Genomic DNA, 23,285 nt, shown 5'->3' with positions numbered 1-23,285 from the left:
GCCTACCAAACACATATGTATTCACAGCCACTGACGTTCGCACCATGTGAATTGTTCTGTAGTTAAGTGTAGCCCATGTGTGAGTACTATTTCCCTCTTACACAAAACCTTCTCCTAAAGTACTTTTCTTGTTTGTGCATGTCTACTTTTTCCATTCATTATTTTGTACGTCATCCATCACATGGTCTCTCATCTTATGTATTGTAGTATCTCTATAAAGTATGGAAAATGAGTGACAATATAGCATTGAAATAATATTTTACCTGCAGAGTTTATACGGTTGGTGTGTTCAGGTGTAGAGAGAGTGTTGGATGGCAGTTTACGTTTGTTACCGACTCACTGTTAAAACTTTCCGTTCTTCTGCAGCAGATGGCAGCATAATGTATGCGTGTGTTGACAACTTTTAACATTGAGTTACGGATCTGTATGTTGGCATAATCAGTGTGTTGCACGTGTTTGGTTCAAGATCAAAAGAGGTTGATGTGCGTACAGCTTTATCATTTGTGAATAGTAATGGGTAAAGTTAAAAATAAAGCCAAAAAGAAACGTATGTCAGATAGGGTAGTGAAACCTGATTCTCAAAAGAAAAAGGTGCTGAATCCGTTTGAAATTCATGTTAATCGCCAGAAATATTCAATCCTTGGAAGGAAAACTAAAAATGATAAAGGTCTTCCAGGTATAGCTCGTGCGAAAGCAATAACAAAGGTAATTATTTATTTGCGCCTTATTTAACGGCGTTCTCAATAGCAAATCCTCTACAGCGCAACATCCCATAAGACATGTCAGTTTTAAATTATACTGACGATGGTGTGGTACAATCGGGATCAGTAAATTCTTGGACTATGTCCATCATTTGTGTTTATTAAAAAGAACTCTACGTTTCGGAAGCTTAATCTGCTTCCGCCCTCAGGTTAAAAAGTGGTGAGGGGCGCCTACTCTGTTGGGCCCGGTTGAAAGATTAAGGTTAGTTCTTTGTATCGGACCCAACAGAGTAGGTGCCCCTCCCCACTTTTTAACCTAAGGACGGAAGCACATTCAGCTTCCGAAACGCAGTGTTCTTTTTTAAAATACGCAGACGATGGACGTAGTTTAAGAATGTAGTGATCCTGGTCTGTCTTAATACTTGCCACGGTTAGAACTTCAGCCGTGATATAATTTAAGGTTCTATCCTGTCATTTGCCTGTAAGGACTGACAAAAATCACAATAAGCCATAAACAGCATAGGTGATCTCTGGGCCAAGATATGAACCCAGTCGCTCCCAATGTTTTCACTTGTCTTGCAGCATTCAGTATTAAGGTGAACTATCAATGATGATACTAGTTTTTGTAGAAAAATGGCTGTTACAGGAGTGAAAACAGGAGATTAATTTACATCATATTAGGATTGTTTAATCTTTATAGTAGTTATTTATAATTAGTTCATATGGGTTCTCTGCATTTCTTCCCAAAATATTTTTTATTTGAGCCTTAACAGTTTGCTTGATACAGGAAGATTTTTTGGCAGCAAAGCCAAGGCATGGCCTTTCTGTTATGCATGAATACTGCATAGGTTTCTGCCCTTTGAAGTTGATTAGCTGCAGCGATGATAAGATTAAGTCATACCATGGAAAAAAACAGCACACCTGAAGGTAAAATTTACATTTTACCATATCAGATTGTGATGAAAGTTCACATACATATTGATTCCCATAGTAATACATCATCTTCTTCTTCCTCTTTTTTTAATACAGAGTGTTAAAATATCACCCCCACCATCTTATAAAAGGTATGTGAGGTTTTTATTTAGTAACTTCTTTGATTATGTACTTACATAAACATTCTATAGCTCATTGTAAACCTTATTAAATTTTCTTTCTAACGCTTATACATATACCTCATAACTTGTAGAGCTTCAGTTATAAGTGGTCACATGTTATGAACTTAGAAATTTATTGCAGAAAAGTAGCATCTGGAATTATTTTTAAACTTGTCACAAGTGTCAGTCATATACCCCTCACAAATTGTGGAAAGTAATTGATTATTAAAGCAGATGGCACATATAGTTATCACTGGGCTTTAAAAGGTTAAGAAGGTACAGAATAACTAATGTCTTAGATTATATTAAAGCCAATGTAATTATATATAATGTGACTAACATATGATAAAAACCAACTGAAAGTGACAGTTGGAACTAACTTTTTGTTATTTTCTCAGAGGAAAAAGACACTACTTCAAGAATTCAGAATAAAAGACAAGTCTAATAGGTTTCTGGATCGGAGAATAGGTGAAAAGAATAGTGCGATGACAGCAGAAGACAGAATTATGGCTCGATTTACTGTTGAAAGAATGAAGATGCACAATAAGGTAATAATATTCATGCGCTCTGGGATTTCTAAGTTTTAAGCAGTGGTATTTTATTTTTCATCAGATCAAAAAATTAATGTCTCTTATGCTCACATGTTCTTTATGTGTGCCTTAACTGTTATTTTCACATTGAATTTAATTAATTTTGGGAATGACACAGTTAAAACAAAAGATTGAAAGTACTAAGGAATTTATGAACTTACAACCAAATGTCTTCACCATTGTAGGTAACATAATATTCATGTTAAGATTATTTCAGGGTTAAGGTGTCAGTTTTAAAATGTCCATTGTAATTATTTGACCAGTAAAGCATACTATTTACTTGTAGCAGAGCTATTATTCCGTATGCTATTTTTAATTCCCTTTAAACTACATAGTTTATATAATGTCCAATGACAAGGGATGATGGTGTTTGAAGGAGATGGTTATGGCTTGAAAAAGAACTGGATGAAAGTACAGAATGGGACAGGATAACATCATGGTCATGAATTTATGGGTTTCTTAAAAATTAAGAATTTCTATTCCAGCTGAGTAACTATCAGCACGTCAAGAATGTGTCTGTTTTGTAGAGTTCATTAATTAAAATAAGAGAATTATGGTAGCATAATTTGTTTGTAATTACAAGAGTTACTGGTAATTTTCAAGGATCTCATAGATGTGAACTTCAAATAAGGAAGCTTGTGATTTTTATGTATAAATTTATTACAGAAATCAATTTTTAACTTGGCTGATGATGAAATATTGACACATCATGGCCAAACACTGAATGAAATAGAGAAATTTGATGACCCGCGAAGCGATGATGAGGAGGAAGAAGAGACAGGAAAGCTTGATTGTGAGTGTTCTGTTATATTTCTCAAATTTTCTTATGTTGAGGTGTAATATTGAAACAGAAAAGTGACAGCAATTCAAAAGAATTTAAAACTGCAAGCTGCAACTGTCATTGTATGTTTCAGTATAGAAACATCCATTTCCATCAAAGCTTTCCCATGACTTGTCAGGGATATGCCAAAGATTGACTCAAAAACTAGTGCTATGGGAAATTATTGTGTCATTAACGTATATATTTTTACAGGATTTTTTTTCACAAATTTTATATCTTTAAATCACTCCCTGCTGACATTTTCACCAGAAACACATTCTTTTATTTTGCAACTTACAAATTCACTTTATAGAATGCTGCAAAGTGTTGGCTGAAAGTGTCAATAGATGGAAAAACAGGTTAATTATTTCACTGATAATGCAAACACACATCCACACCCACCCACATGTGCACGCACGCACACAGTAGGAAGAAGCACCAGTATCATAAATATGTATCTCATTCACATGATGGGAAAGGTTGATCTTCTGTAGGCTGTTCACCAAACAGGAGATGACATGAATGTCACTGGTTTACAAAAGTTTAAGAATCATATGAAGGATGATCAGAGAATAAAGGCAAAGATCTTGAAGTGATTTACTGACTTTTTGTATGGACACACAATTTTATTCACAGTAGATAGAATGGTAATTGTTAAAGTCTCGGAGAGGACTATTAATAAAAATAGTGTGCAACTTGTACAATCTTCTTCTTCTTCTATTGCTCTCTGGTTCGTATTCGGTCCATGGCCTCCTCAGTTCTCCTCTTCCATTCGGTCCCCTGTTAGGTCCGTCTGTCCGAGGCTTTGATTGAGGTTTCGAAACATCCTCCTTTTTACGGTGCAAGGTTGTTAGCCTTGCGACCAACCCCCAACCTGGAGGACCAGGGTACCTGTCTTAGCCTGACCTCTCCCCCATGACCAGTCTGGCTAAGGAGGCCCTACCAGTAGCTATGCTACCGCCAGCATAGCTCTTCGGGTCACTGAGGTACTCAAGCCCCACCACCATGACAAGGTGCTGGTACCATTAAGTGGGGAACTTGTACAATGGCACTTTATAATGTATATCACAGATACAGTGAATTATTGCATTATATACTAGTTTTTGATTGAACCTTGTGGAAGAGTTACTTAAAATTTTAGATTAGTGAAAATGTTTTAATTTCTTTTTTAGCGACATTTGTTGAAGATGCCCATTTTGGAGGTGGTATGCTAAAGAGATCCAGTAGTGAAGGTCATACTAGTAGAAAGGATTTGATTGATCAGTTAATTGCTGAGTCTAAAATACGTAAAGCTGAGAAGCAGCGGGCTCGTGAACAAACAATTGAACTGACAGAAAAGCTGGACACAGAGTGGAAGGATCTGCTGCCAGTTGTGTCTGCTTCTAAGACATCTTTGAATAATGTGGTTGATAATGATGACAAGCCAGATTCCTATGATACAGTTATGAGACAACTGAAGTTTGAAGCTCGAGGAAAGGTATGTTGCAAGTTGCACATTCTGTTCATTGTTAACACATTTACAACTGATGTAATATTTGTCATGTACTTTGCAAGGGTTACCTCTCACCCATGTTTTTGATACTAGCCATATAAAATATGCACAGTTCACAATGTACACTCACCTGATGACTTTTTTGTTGTTGTAATGTTTATTTTCCTTTCTGTCACTGTGATCTTACATGCATCCATAACCAGAATTATAGATATAGCATACATCTTATATATGTAATCTGTCTGGCAGATTTTACTCAAATTTTGAGTTCTTGTATTGTTCCTTGCACCTTGTAAACCTGTGTTGGGGAATCATTTGTTGCGAAACACTCTCGTTTGAGTAGAGAAACCTGCTCTTGTAGTGACCATAATACTCGAAAAGGTGGTGCTCCTTTTGGAGTATATTGATTTGAAAGTGCTGTCTTGTGAAACACTCTTCTTTCTAGACACCATGAAGTCAGTTTCAACATTGACCTGTGTAAACTTAATTCTGTTGCTTTTATGGCAGCCATTAGACCGACTAAAATCAGAAGATGAATTAGCACGAGAAGAGAAAGAAAGACTCGAAAAATTAGAAAGGGAACGATTACAGAGAATGCGCGGACTCAAAGAAGATCTTGTACCTGAAAGGAAGCACAGAAGTGCAGATGATCTGGATGATGGGTTTGTATTTAATATGAACAAATTTTGAATGTTTAATGGTAGATTTTATTGTGGAAATAGTATACAGGTTGTATTTTCCAGTTTTGAAGTGGAAAGTGAAGAAGAAGTTATGATGAGTTACAATGCTGATGGGGAACTGGAGATGAACACAAATCATGAACTAGAACAAGATGAGAAGCAGGATCATGAACGTGAGTGTTCTTCAACATTAACTAACTAATTGGCACCAAACATACTGGCATGGCAGTAACACTCTAAGCTTGTGTTCAGGGGATACTTGGTTTGAGCCGCTTCCTGTTGCCAGCTGACTTTGGATTTTTCAGGTTTCTCAGGCCAGGCAAATGCTGGGGATTACTTTGATTAGGCCACAAATGCTTATTACTAGTTTCTTAGCTTATCACTATTCATAACCATTTTCCTTTCTGATTGGATTATATGTACTCCAGAAATAATATCACTAAATAGCCTAAAAATCATCTAGCTCTGATAGTATAACTTGAAGTTTAAATTGTGCTAATACCAAGTCTTGTTCACTGGACATGATTTTGGTCTTGTTACATTATTCTTCCATTCTCACAATATACTTCTCCGTGATTCATGTTCATGTCCACTGTCTTCCAAGAAGTTTCTGAACTAAAATTCACATATATTTCTCCTGTGCAAGTCGCATTCCCAGTCCTTAATGAATTTTTGCTTTTGTTATTCAAGCATATGTGACTTCTGTAAATCATATTTATCTACATTATGTAATACAAATTTCCCATTGATTTTGTCTATCTTGAAATATAATATTTTTCACTTTAACAGAAATTTTTAAGGTCATTTATCACATTCATAAGTATTGGTAATCTGGCTTAGGAGGACAGATGGTTTATTGTCAGACACAGTAATTTATGAGCTAAGTTAATTGGTTTGTCTTACACTTTGTTTTATTTTTACTGCAGAAGATGAAGAAAGAGAAAGGAACTCTTCTCATTCCTCAGAAGAATCTGAGCAGTTTGATGATAATGATGAAGAAGATGAAGATAACATTGATGATTTGTCTGACTTGAAGAATGTTTATCACAGTGATGATGAGAATACAGAAAATAAAGGTTTGTATTATGTATTCATAGCTTGTCAACCTGTGGTTTGTCAGATTGCTTTTATAGACATATTATTACTATATTTATATGTTAATAACATGACTCTCTCTCATCCCATTCACAATGAAAAGATAATTGTACTAGTTGTACAGTTGTAGTTCTTATGTGCAATATTCAGGAACAAACATAACCTTTTTACCCATTTGTATATAATGGCCAAATGTAGGTCTACAGAATGTTTTTCTTGTAAAACTTGTTCTTTGCAGTGCTTCATCACTACAGAATGGCCTCAGAAGTGTTTATTATGTTTTATACCAGATAATCATTAGTTTGAAGTTTGTATCATAATGATTTTTGCAGTAAACAAGGGAGCAGCGTAGCCGCTTCTATGCGGGCTTCCACGATTGTGTCACTTGATATATCGAAGTTCTGTTTAATAGGTACATTTACTGTAAACACTTTCTAAGGAATGGAACACACAAAACAAATGTTTAGTATCATCACAAATAATGTCTTGACAGTCATTACAAAATTTTATTGCACATCCTCAAACTAGCCACTGTGGCATACCTCATAACTCATGTTAGCATATATTTATATTATGCCATTACAGTATGTACCAGAAAACTGAGCCAAGGCTCCAAAAATATGAGCTGGATCAGTTGCATGTGAGTATGGTGGTAACAGTAATAAAAATTTAACAATTACTGCTTACATAACGTGATATTAATTCAAACTCTACACGCACTATTTTTGAGGTATACCACAGTTGCCAATGTCTGTTTATGCAGAAACTGTTGAATTGTGTTATATGTATATAAACAAGGGGTCATCTTATATTCACAAGGATATATATAAAATTGTAATGAAAATTAAGCTGAGAGAATCTCATCTTATATTTGGGTAAGTATGTCATTCATAAGTATATCATATATGTAAGTAAGTATAAGTATATTTATATCATAAATGTTTTATTTGTAGGTTGTAATAGGACATTTAATAATATTGAGTGAATTTTTTTTAGGTATGGTTGCTGAAAATGTGAATTTGGAAACAATGCAAAGCACAGACAGAAATTATTGTGAAGACAGGACAGAAAATAAAATAAAAATTGATCTTCTGGCAAGGAAAGAAATGATGGAGAGAGCAAGAAGTGAATTGCCATACACATTCAAGGGTAAGGATATGTGAAAGAACAAAAATATATAAAATGTGAGCTGCTGGACTGACTGTTGAGTAAAACAACAGTGTGAAACACGGTTCTAGAGTCTTGACTATTCCACAGTGGGCGTATTGCTTGTCAGAGGTGAGGGATGTGCAAGGTATATGGAAAAATCTTTGCTGTAACCTGAAACCTTGGACATAGAAGATTTTCCTTTGGACCACTATGTTCCTGATAGATGAAAATTTAAAAAAGCTTTAAGTTGTCTACATTTCTAAGATGTCATCTATGTACTTAATTGCATCCTGAGGTCCGAATCCAGCAGTGAAAAGTTCCACATCTTCCCTACAATTGTACATGACTTCGAATTCAGAATCTGTACCACCAGAACCACTCTCTATCATTGCATTATCATCATTTACTGCAGAGTTTCCATTGTCCTTTTCTGAATTCAACAAACTTTTTTTATAACCTGTATTTAAACTTTCATGATGTGTTGATTAGTTTCCAGTATGATACATAAATACAGTAAGTTGCTTTGTGTGTTTATTAGTTCCAGATACGTATGAAGAGCTTCAGGCTGTACTCTGTGTTCAAAGTCCACACCACCAAGCTGTGATTCTGGAGCGTATGATGAAGTGTAATCATCCTAGTTTAGGTGAAGGCATGAAGGACAGACTAACTAATCTTTTTGGCTTCCTGTTGCAACATCTTCAGGACACAGCAGTTTCCACTGAGGTATGTGATGACTGTGCCCATTTGAGTTTTACTTTTTAATTGATTGATTCTCTGGTTAGTTAACAGTGTTCTTTTACTATGTAACTTACGTGTTTTTACGTGGTAGGATCTCTGTTACTTTATAAATAACATCCATGCACTTGTTGAGAAGGACTGAGGAAGAACACAGAAAGGCTTCTGTGCAGAGAATAATGTCCATGTATCTGTTGAATTAGTGAATGTGCCATTCACAAATTTGCAAGTCAGTGAATCACATCAGTGACCAATTGGTTATGGGTCTCAGATTCACAGAGCAGTCCTTTACTTTGATCAGTCAACTATAGCAAATACTTTGTTGGTCTTGTTAAAATTTCTAAGACCATGTTCAGTAGCTGATCTATATGTTGTTAGTTGCAGCATGTGTGTAGTGGCATGGCTACACAATTCATATAAATAAGTAGGATTTTCCATCTGTTATGTTGGCTGTCCTGCTGACTGCCTTCTTGATAATGGTATCATTAATCTCTGCCTGTAAACTGTAGGTTATAAGGTGCAAACACTAGGGAGCTCCATCTCGTTCATTGTTCGATCAGCAAGTCTTTATTCATTGACTATAATCATTCACCAGTCACTTAGGAGGTCTGTATATGCTGATTTGTCTAATTTACTAGTCACTCAGTGAGTCTTCATTCAGTTTTGTCATCCATTCATTGTCAATATTCATCACTTTATGAAAATTGCACTTTTTCAGTTCCAAATTCTTTCTGTTTCATATGATATTGTGATGCACTGCATACTGTTATGACCCTTATTTTATATCTGAAAATTTTTCTGAATGACATTTATAATTTTTTGAGGAACAAAGATAATTACTAGATAAATTTTATTACGTGTATGCCTGTTCTTAATTTTTTATAACTTTGTTGGTTGTTAATTTTTAAATTGAGAGTCAGGTGTTATTTACTTCAGTTATTACTTATGCAGATTTACTTGCAAGTGCTGAAAAAGGAAAGTGATACATGGTACCATTTCTTGGTACTACTTTTGAATTTGCCTTCTGTATATACTGGGAACGACCCATTCTTCAAGTGCCTGAGGACTGCGGGTCCCAACTTTTCGTTGGCTTGATCTATAGACATTCGGTAGGACTCCTTGGACGAGGGATCGGCCCATCGCAAGGCCTCTACCTGTACACAGGACAACACAGAAAAACGCGGATAAACATCCATGGCCTTCTGAATATATGTTTAGTTATTTTCCTGTTCCCTGCATCATGCATTTTCATGAAAATTAACTGACCCCACTGAGCATAGGCTCTTGTGAGAAGCTGGTGGTTAGTTATCTTGTCATGAAATTCCCTGCCTCTCATGGAACCCAGTTATTCATTGATATGTCCAATATAATATGTGAGTCTGAGATGTGAAGAGTTGTTGGCTGTGCCCACCCCCAAATATTTGCACTATGTAATGTCATAGTAGTAGTAGTAGTTGTAATGCAGGATTTAAAGTGATGTCTTTAATGGAGTAAACAGGTTAAATAAATGTATCACCCAATTTTGCTCATGTCTATACAAAATATAAAACAGGAGTGCTAACCACTCAACTGCAATATTTCACGGTGATACTGATTAATTGTAAAGTATTTTGGTTATAGCTTCTAATATGTTTGGAATAAACCAGGACTTTTCTGAATTCTCTTTCATTACCTTGATGAATGTGAGGAATTTGAAACCCTCCACAGTGGTTTGGATCTTGCAGTAATTTGTAGATCCCCTCTGCTGATCATCATCCTCATCTTCATATTTTTAGTGGGAGTGACAGAAACTGCCTTTTACTTTATAACAAAATGTATCTGTGAATGATAGGGTATGAAGATGTGGACTCAATTTAACAGGTTCAGGATGTGGTAAAGTGTCAGGCTGTTTTGAATGTGAGTTCTGTAAAAGGTAGAGATTTTTTGATGAGCTGAATAACTATCAACTACAAGAAGAAAATTATTTTAAGGTATAAATCTGTGCTTATAGTGGAAGTGTTTGGCACAAAGAGTATATCTTCATGTCACAGATTCTGTTAATGTAAGATTATTCTTTTACAGAATGAAGAGGGTTGCAACTGTTTTGCTGTGCTGGACAGCATACTACCTCATCTGTATGATTTGTCACAGATTACACCCCAGAATACTGGTCATTGTGTTGCAGACATACTGAAGGAGAAGCAGCAGGACTTCAGAGCACACTGCAACTCTTTTCCTGGACTTGATACAGTATGTTTAAGAATGACAGATCATGTACATACCAAAATATACATGCACATTTCATGTGAAACATTCTTTTTCTTACATAGAAACTTACAAGTGGAATTTAGGATATTATATTTTTGGAGCTTCATGTAGCAGAGTCATCTTGGTGACAGAAGAGTTGAAATATTCTATGCTACATATTGTAACTTATCGCAAGAGCAACCACACTTTTGCCACATAAGCACATGTAGTCATCTTTTAATACACCACACTGAGAAGATAGTTTGATGGAACAGTACAGTTCCCAAAGCAGGGATCATGAATTTTCAGACAGAGAACTGTATCATTCTATTGCATTATTGAAGTTTAATTTAAATTTTGTGAACTTAATTATTTCAGGAGAGTCATGTTGAACAATTTTGCATGTTGGTACCATCATATTGATATGCTCACTTCATTGGTAGTTCATGCTTCTTCCTAATTGTTCCAGCTGGTGTTCCTGAAGCTCATCTCCCACCTGTTTCCTACGTCAGACTTCCGACATCCTGTGGTGACACCTGCTTTTGTGTTTATATGTCAGATGTTGCATCAGTGTAGAGTGAAGACTACTCAGGACATAGCAACAGGCCTGTTCCTTGTGACACTCATACTGGAAGTAAGTACACAGTAAGTGCTGACTGATGCATTATTTAATCATGGTGTTTAAAACTGAAGAGGTTAAATAGCATCAAGTGAAATTAGATAATGATCGTGAATAATCAATAGGTAAGGATTTGGAAGAAGGTAGTCATGACGTATTTGATGGTACTATCTTGGCATTTGTTTGGAGAAGAGGAAGACAAAGAAATTGTCTTCTGTTGGATCTCTAAAAGCAATTTGTTGTTCTCTTCTTCGGATCTTGTTTTCAATAAGGACTATTAAGTCACTTGGGTAAACCATCTTGATCTGTGTTTTCTCCTCATCTGTCATTATTTCCACTAACAGGTAGGTTAGTGAATGAAAAACTTCCAGATAAGTTTTGTTTCCTCACTTTTTTTATCTCAGCCTGCATGTCTCTTCAACTTTCAGTACTGTCATTTCCCTTAGTTAAGTCATCTCAGTGTTTGTCACCTCTTGTGGCATTGTTTCCACAGGGTGGATGAAAAGATTTCAAATATCAGTTCCCACATTTTTTTGTTTTCTGTGTCAGTCCATACTCTTTCTCTACTTCTCTGAGAGTCAATCATTGCATTAGCTTTGTCGTTTGGCTCTGTCACTTTCACTTGCATCTCTTCTGGGTAATTTAATTTGCTGGAGTATCAAGCCTTTTAGCATTCCCTTGTCTCTGTAATCTTTGTCTCTAATACCTTCAAGGGTCTATAATATTCCAATAAGCTTTTATGAGTACAGTAAAGCTATTGTAGGGTCAAAAAGATGATAATTGGTTTAATTTCCTTTCATAGAGTTCATTGTAGTACTAAATATTTTTCTTTTATTTCAGTACACAGTTCTTTCCAAGAGGTTTTCTCCAGCAGTCGTCAATTTTCTTTGTGGCGTGCTTGACATGGGGGTGTCCAAAACATGTGCAAAACTGGTTTCTGTTGTGTATCCAGTGCACATAGCTGGCAAGGCTAGAAATCTGCTTGTTCTTTCTGAGCCTTCCACAGTTAAGTATGAAATTATTTTTCACACTTTTATTTATATTTCCACAAAACTGCTTTCTGTGCTTGCTATCACATTTTGAAAACATATATGGGGTGCAGAGGTAAAGCTCCACACATCCTAACTCTGTGCACTAGATGAAAGTGAGTGGTCGGCATCATGCTCTGGCAGCTTTACTGCTGAGTGAAGAGTCTCCCATTACGCAGCTAGTCTGGATGTGATGGTGAAGAAAGTCTGTGCCCTTCCCAGGAATTGAGCCCATAGCCAGTCACTTCATTAACCGAGCTGTTGTACCTCAGTTACCAAATTCTTTCCATTTCTTTATTATAACTGTCTTATTCATAGAATTACAGAAATTTTACAGGCTTTAAGTAGTGAGGTTCTTATATTTCCTTTGTATTGTGTTCATTACATAACAGAAAAGTCTGAAGATTACAGTAAAGTTTGTCCCGCTATGTGCCATGAAGGCGCTTGGGGTGAGTGGAGGTATAGCTCCTCTCTTTCTTGACCTCGGCACTAGATGGGGGTGAGTGGTCGGCATCACCCCCGGCCGGCTTTACCCCTGGGAAAGGACCCCGGTACCCATTGGATAGGAGGCTGGGTGGGCCCCAGAGCCGGTCTGGACGCAGAGGCTAGAGAAAAAAATCCTCTGCCCCCGTCGGGGATCGAACACCGGCCGTCCAGCCCGTAGCTAGTCACTATACTGACTGAGCTATCCCGGCTCATTCTGAAGATTACACAATTATTTAAACACAGACAGTACTGGTGTTCTGAATTAAACATATTTTAAACAAAATTAGCGAGCTTTATCTTCAGATGCATGCTGTGAACGCTCATTCATTAAATTGACTGGCTACCAACAGCAGCTGGAGGTTGAAATCCAAGAAGATGTATTGGGACTTTTGTCTTTACCACCACGAGCAGAACAGTGATTGGGGTTTGTCTGCCATTTGTAGTGGGTACTGTATAATCTTTCTCCAGGGTGGCATGTGTATGAAACTGATGAGTTAACTTCACCGAATACCAAAGTCAAAAATGAATGCAGTCTGAAGACTGTAGCATGGTGCTCAGACATAAGAGCAATTTTATATTTACTTTTATATGCATAAATGTGGAGAAACGTTAGAAAACATTGTACTTGCATACTCCATTTGGCCCACATTAATTTACATACAAGTGTACATGCACGTTCTTGATTGAGTTGTAGTTAGTGATGTTAAAACTTTGAAATTCATTTAATGAAAATGAAGGTTTTAATTTTAACTTTGCTTTTTCAGTAACAATGAAACTCAGCTGATGAATTTAGATGATCTACGAGAGACGCTTCCTGAAGATGATAGTTTTAAATTACGTGCATTACACACAGCTGTGAAACTTTTACTGGAGTTTTGTTGCCATTTAGAAAACATGTCTGCAAGTTATCACATTTTCAAGCCTGTTCTCACTACACTGAAGCAGTTGGAGGTGGTAAAATATCCATCCTTTCTTCAAGAAGACATTAAAAGTGTCATTTCAAAGGTAGAGAAAATGGAACAACAAAAACTGCAATTCTTGGTTATGGAAAAGAAGAAACCTAAAGCTTTGCGGTTGTATGAACCGAGAGTTGAAGAAGTGTAAGTACTGAGTTAGTAGAGATGAGAAGTGTCTGCAGATTTGTGACTTGTGCTCGTTCTGTGTAAGCTCTTTCATTTGTGATTTAGGAGAGCAAGACTGTTCCACTTCATGTCATTTCTGCTTCTTTTCCATTTTTACTCTTTTTTTCTATTCTTCCTCTCTTCATCTACCACCTGTTCCTCTTTTTTATCTACTGTGTCACAGTTTGAAATTCATTTAGTTGAACTTTTGTGCTGTATTAACTGATTCTGTAAGACATTATTTAACCATTCTCATATACTAAGTTTTAAGTGTTTTTTTGTTTTGTTTTGAACAATGTAACAGTCTTTATGTGTTTATAGGTTTGATGGAAGGAAGAGGCGACCCATGGGAAGGGAAAGGCAGGAGCACGAAAAGTTACTGCATAAATATAAACGTGAAATGAAAGGAGCTATTCGTGAGATTCGCAGAGACAAATCTTTCCTTGCCAAGCTCAAGCTTAAACAAACTTTACAAAAGTGAGTAGAACAATACTTTGAGCACAGATGGCAAATATTTTTATTTGAGTCACATTCAAATACTATTTCATAGTGCCAGTGGGCCATGGATTTTTTGCAGAAAAAATTCTGTTCCATTACTGGTTGAATTTAATTGTTTCATGTGTCCACAGGCTTTATTTTGAAGATTTCTGTCCTCTGGGTTGTTGTGCTGTGTAGTCTGGTAGATGTTAACCAATGTTTCTTAGGTCATACTGCCTCCATCATCAGGCCTTGGTGACAGAGGCAGTATGACCTCTGAAACGTTGGTAAACATCGACCAGACTACACAGCGCAACAACCCAGAAGACAGAAATCTTCATTCTCACTGCTGAAAACCTCAAATCTTACAGGCTTTTATTTTGTCTACCATTGGTTTAGAGTCTGTTCCCTGTAATTGTATTCCACGTTTATAAGCTTACGAATGACTCCATCATTTTCTCTTGTTTTGTTTCTTTATTTCAGTGATATGGAACGTAAGCAAAAGGTTAGAGAGATATTTGGTTCAGCAGCAATGCAACAAGGAGAACTTAGGAAGCTGAAGAGGAAGAAATAATGGTACAGTTGTATTTATTTGTAGGTGTTGATAATAAATATATATAAAACTTTTTAAATTTTCTCGTCTTACTGTATACATTCTCACCTATTAATTAATTATATGTCCACAGTTACTGCCTCATTTGGCACAAGTCATTTCACACTTTCACCCTGTGAAGACCTTTAACAGAATCTTATACAGAACTAAGAATTTAGGACAGATACACAAGGATAATATGAGCCTGGATAGCTCAGTCAGTATAGTGACTAGCTACGGGCTGGACGACCAGGGTTCGATCCCTGATGGGGGCAGAGGATTTTTCCTCTAGCCTCTGCGTCCAGACCGGCTCTGGGGCCCACCCAGCCTCCTCTACAATGGGTACCAGGGTCCTTTCCCGAGGGTAAAGCCGGCCCGGGCGTGATGCCGACCACTCACCCCCATCTAGTGCCGAGGTCAAGAAAGAGAGGAGCTATACCTCCACTCACCCATTTACGGCACATAGGGGGACAAACTTTACTTTACACGAGGATAATGTAAAATCAGGAGGTTTGGGACAATAGTGTATTATTAAAATAAACTTCCTGGTCAATACCCTTCATCTTGATATAATAAAGACATGACACTTCTGAGACTGGGGCCTGTCTCTGTCCTCGGGTAAAACCAACTCTGTTGGGCCAAATTGATACAGCTTGTCCTTACCCCAAACTGTTCTTGACCAGAAATGATTGGAAAACCATGTGAACTTTGTAATGCTGGCTAATGTATTAAGTTAAGATGCATTGTGTTGATTTAGTGAGCCAGTTTGATGGTTATATTTGGCATGTTTCAGCGAAATGTAATGGTCATACTGTGAACTTTGATGTGCATTTTGGATTCATTTTATTGTGGCAACCCACATTTATAATAAATTACAGTAAATAAAACAATATATTATATGACTTCTAAGTGTAAGTTATGAGTTTGAATACAAATATTGGTAATGGAAACATTTTCATTCAGATTTAACAGACCCAAACTGTCCAGTTTGCTTATGAATAATAAACTTTTTTTACCTGCAAGATAAAATGGTACAGTACATTTCAGCAAAGTAATATTGGGTTGATTGCTGTAGATGAAATATGTATTTTTAAAGGAAATGCTGAGAAACTTCTTCCAGTTCAATACATTATTGACGTAAATACGTCTATACGGAAGGGTCATTCGGCATAAACAGCGTTAGTTACGAAGATGTGTAAGATCCATACCAACACCGACAATGGTCAGCTTTTATATGAACTCCTGCGTGCATAACAATACAAGAAAAAGGATTGGAATTTCTAACATGCCTGCAACAATATTGGCTGAGCATGCCATAAGGCTCTTTTCTCATTTATTATACATGCAGTATAATTGCCTGAATAAACCATATTGCAATCCACTCTTTTACCTAAGAAACTAATTGGTATGTCATCTGTTTACTCGGCATTGTTGTGTTTCATTGCTGCCGTCAACAATCCGCTTTCGTTACTGTGGAAATAGCTGAGCTGTGAATCGCTTGTAGAAGAAGTGCGTCGTAGAGTAGATAATATTGTGCTGTGAAAAACGTTTTAGAATATCACAAGTACTTATCTTATATAAGAATTACTACATTTCATTACATTACACAGACGTATTTACGTGGTTCCACTGTCATTTTTTTTTAAAATGGAATAAGTTCCTCTGAAGTACCAGAGCCCAGGTTTATAAAGGTGAGATTTTAAGTGGCAAGCATGAATACTGTCTAGTTAGATGTTGCACTGCGTAGTATAATTGATATTTACTGATGTTTTTTCATTACCTCCATCATTGGGCAATCACCCCGAAACGTTTGTAAATTTTTACCACACTACATGGTGCAATGTACCAGAACACAGTCAACCTGAGATTTGTGAAAGTAAACAATCAATTTCGAATAGTGAGAAACAACTGTAGGTAAGTTACAATTGACGTTGTTACCGATTGAGCTCTTGACAGTGGCAACTACAGTGAATTAATACCAATTGTTACAGACAGGTCGTTTTGTAGTAGTATTACTGATAATAGATGGAAGCACAATGTATTGTAATGTTCTGTGCTGCATGACGTTGTGAACTTCTAGCGTAGAATTAATTGGGTGATGTTAGTGTGGCTGTTGGTCTTGACGTTGAGATTTGGTGTTGGCTTGTTTTTTTTCGTAAAAGGTAAAATTATTTAATTTGGTCTTCAGAAAGGTGAAGAACTATTTTGTTATGATTTCAACGGTTGCCAGGAAAATTACATTTTTCGTTGCACAAAATTAACTTTTTAAACGGGTTGAAAATGTTGGTATATTTTGTATCACATTAATTAGGCCACATCAAATAACTGAATGATTTGATGTATGGTGTATAGTAATTAAAGCTTGATTGAAATTATGTCACCAAATATTAACTTACGGGTATGCATGTAAATATTTAGGTATTGCATCAAATTGGGAGATAAAAGAGGTTATGTTGTTTGTGTTGCAGATGATAGATCTCATTTGAATTTGTTTTTGATTTGCACTAGTAATGGATTTTTGAGATGGCTGATAAAGCTACCCAAAACACATATCAGACAGATGAAACCAGGATAAAAGAAGATACACAGAACACATCTCAAACAAATGCTGATGTGACAGAAGGTGCACAGAACATACCACAAAAAAATGAAGGTGTGACAGAAGATGATACCTTTCAAATTGTAGAAGATAATAAACGGTACTGTTGGGTTTGCTTTGCCACTGATGAGGATGATACGTCGGTTGCTTGGGTTCAGCCATGCAATTGTCGAGGAACAACAAAGTGGGTATGTTTGTTTGATGAGAGGTGTCTGTTATAGAATTTAATTCTTAGGTCATATATAACTTTGAAATGAAGTTAGGCAGTTTGAACACACTTCTGTTTCTTCTGCCACACACTTTGATATTATAACCTTTTTCTTTTTTTCATTTTTCTTCCCATAATTAAGTAAATCAAAATTTATTTGCATTCCTTAGATCCTTTATAGGCCAAAACTAAGGATTTAGAATGGGTCATATTCAATTCTTGTTTCTAATACAAATATAAATTACATAGTTATGACAGTAATTTACAGTGAACTACAGTATTACCACTAAAATAATTACACAAGAAGGCATACCCACTGTTGCTTAAATATATTTATAATAGCTGACAATTTTTTGTTGTAGTGAGATAGGTGATATTTTGTTAGTGCTAGCTAAAAACTTGTTTATATTGTCAGACTTTTTATAGTGGTTGGAAGAGTACTGAATAGCTTAATTCCAGTATAGTAATCTCCTTTTTGTATTTACTGAGGTTAGATAGAGTATTAGGGTTTAAAGGTGAATGTAAATGATCAACAAAAGAGCTGTTAATATACCTGACTTTCCTTGTTCTTTTAGGTACATCAACCTTGCATTCAGCGTTGGGTGGATGAAAAACAGAAAGGAAACCCATCAGAAAAAGTGTCATGTCCACAATGTAACACACAGTACATTATTGTGTTCCCTCATATGGGTAAGTCTTATTCAGGGACACTTTCTTTGCACAAAAATATAAATTCAGGATTAACAAACATTAAACATTATGGATTCTATAACCATTCAAACTTTGGCTCTGGCCTTCTGGATTTTTTGTTTGGAACAACTTTATGATGTAATAATCACGTTCTTTAGCACATACCCACATGACATTTTCTGCTCAGAATTTATATCTTATTTATGCTTGCTTTTGAGAAAGGAGCCATAAAGAAAAATTTTTGGGTTCTTGTCCGACAGTGTATAGGTTATGTAACAGGAAGTCAACTTTTCACATCTAACCTACCAGCATTTGTGTTTGATTTAGGGCCAGTGGTTGTCTTGTTGGATGCTGTGGATGTTGTGATATATAAGGTGTGCCCCTTTGTAGCTGCGGGTGTAGTTGTTGGATCTATATACTGGACTGCTGTCACATACGGTGCTGTTACTGTGATGCAGGTAAATACAGAAATTTTACAACAGTTTCATCTTATATGTAAAATGAATCATGCACAAACATTTACTAATACAGTATTAACTAATATTTAATATTTGTGATCATACCTGAGATTAGTAATATGGTGACATAGTGACAGAGGCGTAATATTTTTGAAATGCTGTATTTGCTAAAGGCTTTATATATTTATTGAAGGGAAAGAGGACAAAATGCTATAGTAAGTGGCGTGGTTTTCGGTGAAGCGTCTAGTTCCTCCCACATTTGCTGTTTGTGAAGATGACATGTTTTAATAAATGATAAAGGCTAATGCCATTACTAACGCTGTTGGTTCTTCAATTCCAGATAATGTCACTGTCTCCGACACAGGTTTTAAGTGTACATGTGTTTTAAGTCATGTAGTATAACTCATATTTTACTCAGTATTTGCAGTATTGCAAAATCTTTTGGATTATGTTTCTACAAATTGATGTCAGTTTTGCTTTTTCCTTTCTGTTCACATTTAACATATTGAAATAAAAAATGCAGTATGTGACGCAGTACTGCTGAGTTATATATAAATTTATTTTATCTTTTGTACATAGGTTCTTGGCCACAAGGAAGGTTTGTCAGTAATGGAACAGATAGATCCATTAGCTCTTCTGGTTGGATTACCCACAATCCCCATTGTGTTAATTCTTGGCCAAATGATTCGCTGGGAGGACAGCGTTCTTGCATTCTTAAGACGCAACTCCTACAAAGTACCACTTCTCAGGCACTTATTTCCAACAAGTGGGTAAGTAGATTAAAATTAAAATATTCATAGGAATAATCTTGAGTTATTCAGATTGAGGAATTTGTGGTGTTGCATGGAGTTCAGTCATTCTACCAATGTTCAATATAAATACCATGTCACTAGTACCAGGGGTTGGTACATTAGGTCCATTTTCCACCACAGTACCAAGGAACTCGGTCTTATCGCACTACTTCATTGTGCGTTGAGCTTCCATTCATACAAATAATCAGGAATGTAATGTTTTTGATTCCTCATATAATGACTATGTATGTGCAGGGAGCAACGGAGGAGCAGCGTGGATGTGTCACCTTTGTCAGACACTGTTTCGGCTATACGAATTTTATGCAGTGCACTTTTATTACCTACATTTGCAACTTTGTGTGGCAAGTTGTTGTTTGATTCCGTACCTTCGACTCTCAAGAGGACGATACTTGTAAGGCTTATTTTTATATGTTTCTCATATTCTGCTTTACATATGTGTTACTTATTAAAATTTAAGTTGTAAAAATGTTGAGCAGATTGATGTAATGGAAATGCTGTAAATAGATGTTCGTCAGGTACCTGGTTTGAATCTCAGCTGTGATACTGGCTGTCTGAACTGAAGGTTCTGGAAATTTTTCCAGTTTCTTTGGATAAATGGTGTCATAATACCATGTTTATCTAAATACTATGCATGTTTCCTCTTAAAATTTTGTATAAGAAGGTATGTGTCATATTTGAGGATTCAGTTTGGATAGCACAGTGTTTTACACGAGGGAATGTATAATATGCAGCTTTTTACTTGGCATCATCGTTCATGCCGGCCGTATTAGGTCGTTAAGTGAAGCAAGACGATTGACCAAGAAAACTTTTCTTGCAACAAGAACGAAGGAGTGGAGGTGTATGTCAGTTGTCAGCCAAAACAAGACAGTCCTTGTGATATATACCATTCTCAGCCACACTTTTTCTTCTTTTGCAACAGGTTTTCAGTGGCGTTAGGGTCATACATGATTATTTTGTCTGTGTCAGTTTACCTGGAATGTGTGCTTGGCACATTGTAGCTTGCTTTATGTAGTGAAAAAACATTCTACACCGCGGTGTTCAGCGCACGCTTTTCATGTTGTGCGTATCATGAAGAAATGTTTTGGATGATATTAGTAGAATATTCACAGAGTTTATCATACATGAAGATTTCTGTCTTCTGGGTTGTTGCGCTGTGTAGTCTGGTCGATGTTAACCAACGTTTCAGAGGTCATACTGCCTCCATCATCAGGGCCTGATGATGGAGGCAGTATGACCTCTGAAACGTTGGTAAACATCGACCAGACTACACAGAGCAACAACCCAGAGGATAGAAATCTTCAAAACGTAGCAGTCGTCGGTGATCTTTTCATGATCAAAAAGCAAAATGACCTGGTTGGAAGAACAACTTTATTCATATTTAAATGTTATAAATATGATTGTATTCCTGTCCTATTCATTTTACAATCTCTGTAATTGAAACAACTATCAATCACTGAGGTAAAAACTGAGTATAAGGAAAATTATTTCACTCAAAAGCTATAATCTGCATTTACATGCAGCTGCACAGTTGTTAGTTCGCTCTACGTTATGCCAGCATGTTAAGATCTGCATATAGGCCTACTCTTAAAGGCTTTCATGTACGACATCTTGCATTTATAGTTTCACTGTACTTCACTAGGATAACTTATTGTGTAGAAGTAAGATGCTGGCCTTCTGTGTGAAGTCTTGAATTCAAGACGGAGTGGATACAATTTGAATTTCTTCCACATGCATTACAAACTTCTTGAATCTAGTCATAATACGTAGGGCAGTCAAAAAGTTCCAGGAATTGTGGTATAGCACTGTAATGGTAGGACATATGGCAACGCTTACCTAATCACCTTCAAAGTAGGACCCTTGCGCGCATACACACTTGCTCCATCGATCCTGCTATTGTTGGAAGCACAGCGGAAGGCTTCGTTTGGAATCTTCTGGAGTTCGGCCATCGCATTCGACACATCACTGGTTGTGCAGCAATTCCTCACCACCATACTCTCTCGATCTCGCTCCGAGTGACTTCTGGCTGTTCCCTACTCTGAAAATGGGCCTCAAGGGGACACATTTCGCAACCACGGAGGACATCAAATCGAATGCGACGGCCGAACTCCGGAAGATTCCAAACGAAGCCTTCCGCCGGTGCTTCCAACAATGGCAGGATGGATGGAGCAAGTGAGTGTATGTGCGCAAGGGTCCTACTTTGAAGGTGATTAGGTAAGCGTTGCCATATGTCCTACCATTACAGTGCTATACCACAATTCCGGGAACTTTTTGACTGCCCCTCGTATAATAGTCAGTGTTGATCGTGCTTGAGTGTATCAGTGCACCATTTATCCAATGTGGAAAATATTTAAATTAAGTACTAATGGTGGGTGACTGGCTACGGTGGGGTTGGCAGAGTCTGCATTCGGCAGGAGGGTGGCATCGTTCGCAAGATATTTTCACGTTTAATTTACTTTGTAAAGAAATGTTCTTTAAATATGATTTTCAGACGTAGCACTAACTCTGCTATAAATTGTATACCTGTTCAACAATTCCCATTAATTTTAATTGGTTGTACTGCGATAGCAAATACTAAGTGTACTCCATCATCCTGCCTTATTCTTAGATTCTGGTTGTTGGAGCAAGAAGCGTAAGCCATTCGACATCTGTCACTACACTCATTTGTATTTATTCATGTGGTAGTGTTGATTCTGCCAAAAAGAAATTTTTATGGTGCTGTAGTAAAATAATTACATGTTCTTTTTCTGTTTGTTAGGGTGGAGTGGCATTCATCACTATCAAAGGGGCTTTGAAAATCTACCACAAACAGCAGCAATATGTTCGTCACAGTCAGAGAAAAGTTCTTGATTTTACAGACTCAAATATTAATGCCATCAATAATCCTAGCACTGGGGTTCAACCTTTATCACGTGACCGTTGATCTTGGTTATTAATACGTTTTTTAACGGACTCTTTCCCAAATTGTATATGTATGCCATCTAATGTATTGAGAGGGATAAATTGTATAAATGTCCTCTTTTATAAACAGTTTTTTGGCATAATTGTAAAGAATGTTTACAGAAAGAATGAACCAGTAATGCCCAAAACTTACATTTAGAACTTCGCGTGCAAATCGCATTACTTCCATAATAATCGCTCAAAGTTACAAATGGTGTGTGTATTTTCATATTGGTAGGCGAAAAATGGGTTTGCTTTCTGTATACATTTCTACTTTAAGGACCACCATGAAACTTGGGAATATGTACTACATTGAGTCCCTGACTGTTAAAATTTTGGGCTTGACGAAACTGGAGATTACTCTAAAAGAACAGACACTGAATACAGTGAAATTTCAGTGTTATAAATTGTAGTAAACTAAATACATTTGTGAATGAAATCAACAAATGTTGCAAATATGTTGACATATATAATAAATAAATTTGCAGTGGTGAATTTTTTCTCCTAATTTCTCCATTATTGACGTAAATACGTCTATAGGGAAGGGTCATTCGGCAAAACAGCGTTAGGCAAATGTGTAAGATCCATACCAACAATGTGTAAATATGGACCGACAATGGTCAGCTTTTATATGAACACGTGCATGCATTGTTATGTTACCTAGAAAACATCATCT

At 36.6% G+C, this 23,285-nt stretch overlaps 2 protein-coding genes across 5 annotated transcripts; both read left to right on the top strand.

The window, feature by feature from the left end:
- The first annotated feature begins 413 nt into the window (after positions 1 to 413).
- l(3)07882 (Nucleolar protein 14 homolog l(3)07882) lies at positions 414 to 14,945 on the top strand. Its single transcript, XM_087350865.1, has 15 exons — positions 414 to 705; positions 2,194 to 2,343; positions 3,052 to 3,178; positions 4,378 to 4,682; positions 5,205 to 5,359; positions 5,441 to 5,550; positions 6,304 to 6,453; positions 7,469 to 7,621; positions 8,160 to 8,344; positions 10,418 to 10,585; positions 11,052 to 11,216; positions 12,042 to 12,211; positions 13,480 to 13,815; positions 14,158 to 14,313; positions 14,797 to 14,945. The coding sequence occupies exons 1-15, from the start codon at positions 514 to 516 to the stop codon at positions 14,885 to 14,887; spliced, it is 2,613 nt and encodes an 870-aa protein (XP_087206991.1). The 5' UTR covers positions 414 to 513; the 3' UTR covers positions 14,888 to 14,945.
- Positions 14,946 to 16,416: 1,471 nt separating this feature from the next.
- Positions 16,417 to 23,104, top strand: LOC110839303 (E3 ubiquitin-protein ligase MARCHF5). Of its 4 annotated transcripts, none has more exons than XM_087350881.1 (7): positions 16,417 to 16,596; positions 17,414 to 17,692; positions 18,288 to 18,402; positions 18,730 to 18,860; positions 19,440 to 19,630; positions 19,907 to 20,063; positions 22,428 to 23,104. In XM_087350881.1, the coding sequence occupies exons 2-7, from the start codon at positions 17,429 to 17,431 to the stop codon at positions 22,590 to 22,592; spliced, it is 1,023 nt and encodes a 340-aa protein (XP_087207007.1). In that variant the 5' UTR covers positions 16,417 to 16,596; positions 17,414 to 17,428; the 3' UTR covers positions 22,593 to 23,104. The 4 variants fall into 4 exon arrangements, with proteins under 4 accessions (XP_087207007.1, XP_087207005.1, XP_087207006.1 ...); XM_087350879.1 differs by lacking the exon at positions 16,417 to 16,596 and adding an exon at positions 16,920 to 17,067; XM_087350880.1 differs by lacking the exon at positions 16,417 to 16,596 and adding an exon at positions 16,964 to 17,067 and having other exon boundaries at positions 17,374 to 17,692.
- Positions 23,105 to 23,285: the final 181 nt, after the last annotated feature.

Source organism: Zootermopsis nevadensis, unplaced genomic scaffold (assembly GCF_977971745.1).
Source record: "Zootermopsis nevadensis isolate Lab colony 2312 unplaced genomic scaffold, Znev_1.0 Znev_ptg000017l, whole genome shotgun sequence".
Classification (NCBI taxonomy): domain Eukaryota; kingdom Metazoa; phylum Arthropoda; class Insecta; order Blattodea; family Termopsidae; genus Zootermopsis; species Zootermopsis nevadensis.
Note: the sequence above shows the minus strand (reverse complement) of the source record. Positions and strands in the feature narration are given on the sequence as shown.